Source organism: Olea europaea, chromosome 8 (assembly GCF_002742605.1).
Source record: "Olea europaea var. sylvestris chromosome 8, O_europaea_v1, whole genome shotgun sequence".
Classification (NCBI taxonomy): Eukaryota; Viridiplantae; Streptophyta; class Magnoliopsida; order Lamiales; family Oleaceae; genus Olea; species Olea europaea.
In genome coordinates this window covers 12,821,231-12,822,023 of record NC_036244.1, presented here as the reverse complement: position 1 = coordinate 12,822,023, position 793 = coordinate 12,821,231, and the positions used below count along the sequence as shown (strand labels likewise).

The following is a 793-nucleotide window of genomic DNA, read 5'->3' as shown; positions in this document are numbered from 1 at the left end:
GCAAGTCCCAAAAGATCATAGCAACCAAACTATTGAAACAAAGTTTAAAATTTTCCAAAACTAAAATCTAGAATGCAATCAAACCTAAAAACATACACAATATGTGCATATATACAGCATAGCACACTCACATGCTTATAATTTATGAGTTAAAAGTAACAGAAATTAAGTGGGAAGAAGAAGAAGCAATAGACCTCGGAAATCTGTTGTTTTTCACAGCTTTCTGACCATATTTTCTCCATCTGTACCCATCATCCAGTACATCAACCTGACTTCTTGTCTGAAAAGCATATTTAGGTTTTCGAGATTTCTTCTCAACCTTATATTTCTCGTCCGGTTTAACCTCTACAGTTCCAACATCTACGAGGTTATTCCTCTGAGCAACAATATTGTTCATGTACGAAATAGGAATTTCAGTACGAGGTGCCAGCAGTCCCAAGTGCTGATTTAACCTTTGATCTTGAAATTCAGCTCCTGCGTGAGAATTTGCCATGTTTAATACAGACAAGTGAGAAGCAGCTGGGGTTGAAGATGAAGATTGAAATATTGTTCGATAATTCTCCATTATAAAGGACTCAAGATTAGAGAGAAGAAGAATCAGATTGTACGGTTTGTTTTTTAAATTTAAGTTGAGATACAATGAATCAATTAAAGTGGCTAGGAGGCTTGACGGCTATGGTTTAATTAATTATTAATTCTATCTTATGAGAGTCGTCAACAACACGTTAGGTCAAAAAAGACGAGAGAAAAGGTAAAAAAAGAGAGAAGGTAAGTTATATGACATTTGGTTAAA

At 34.8% G+C, this 793-nt stretch overlaps 1 protein-coding gene across 1 annotated transcript; it reads right to left on the bottom strand.

Annotated features, from left to right (window-relative positions):
• Positions 1-142: 142 nt before the first annotated feature.
• Positions 143-565, bottom strand: LOC111398299 (probable WRKY transcription factor 56). Its single transcript, XM_023025217.1, has one exon. It carries the CDS (start codon positions 563-565, stop codon positions 143-145), a length of 423 nt encoding a protein of 140 aa, XP_022880985.1.
• Between the last annotated feature and the right edge of the window lie 228 nt (positions 566-793).

Excerpts from the sequence above, each read along its gene's own strand:
- LOC111398299 (XM_023025217.1), bottom strand. The coding sequence starts at position 565 with ATGGAGAATTATCGAACAATATTTCAATCTTCATCTTCAACCCCAGCT.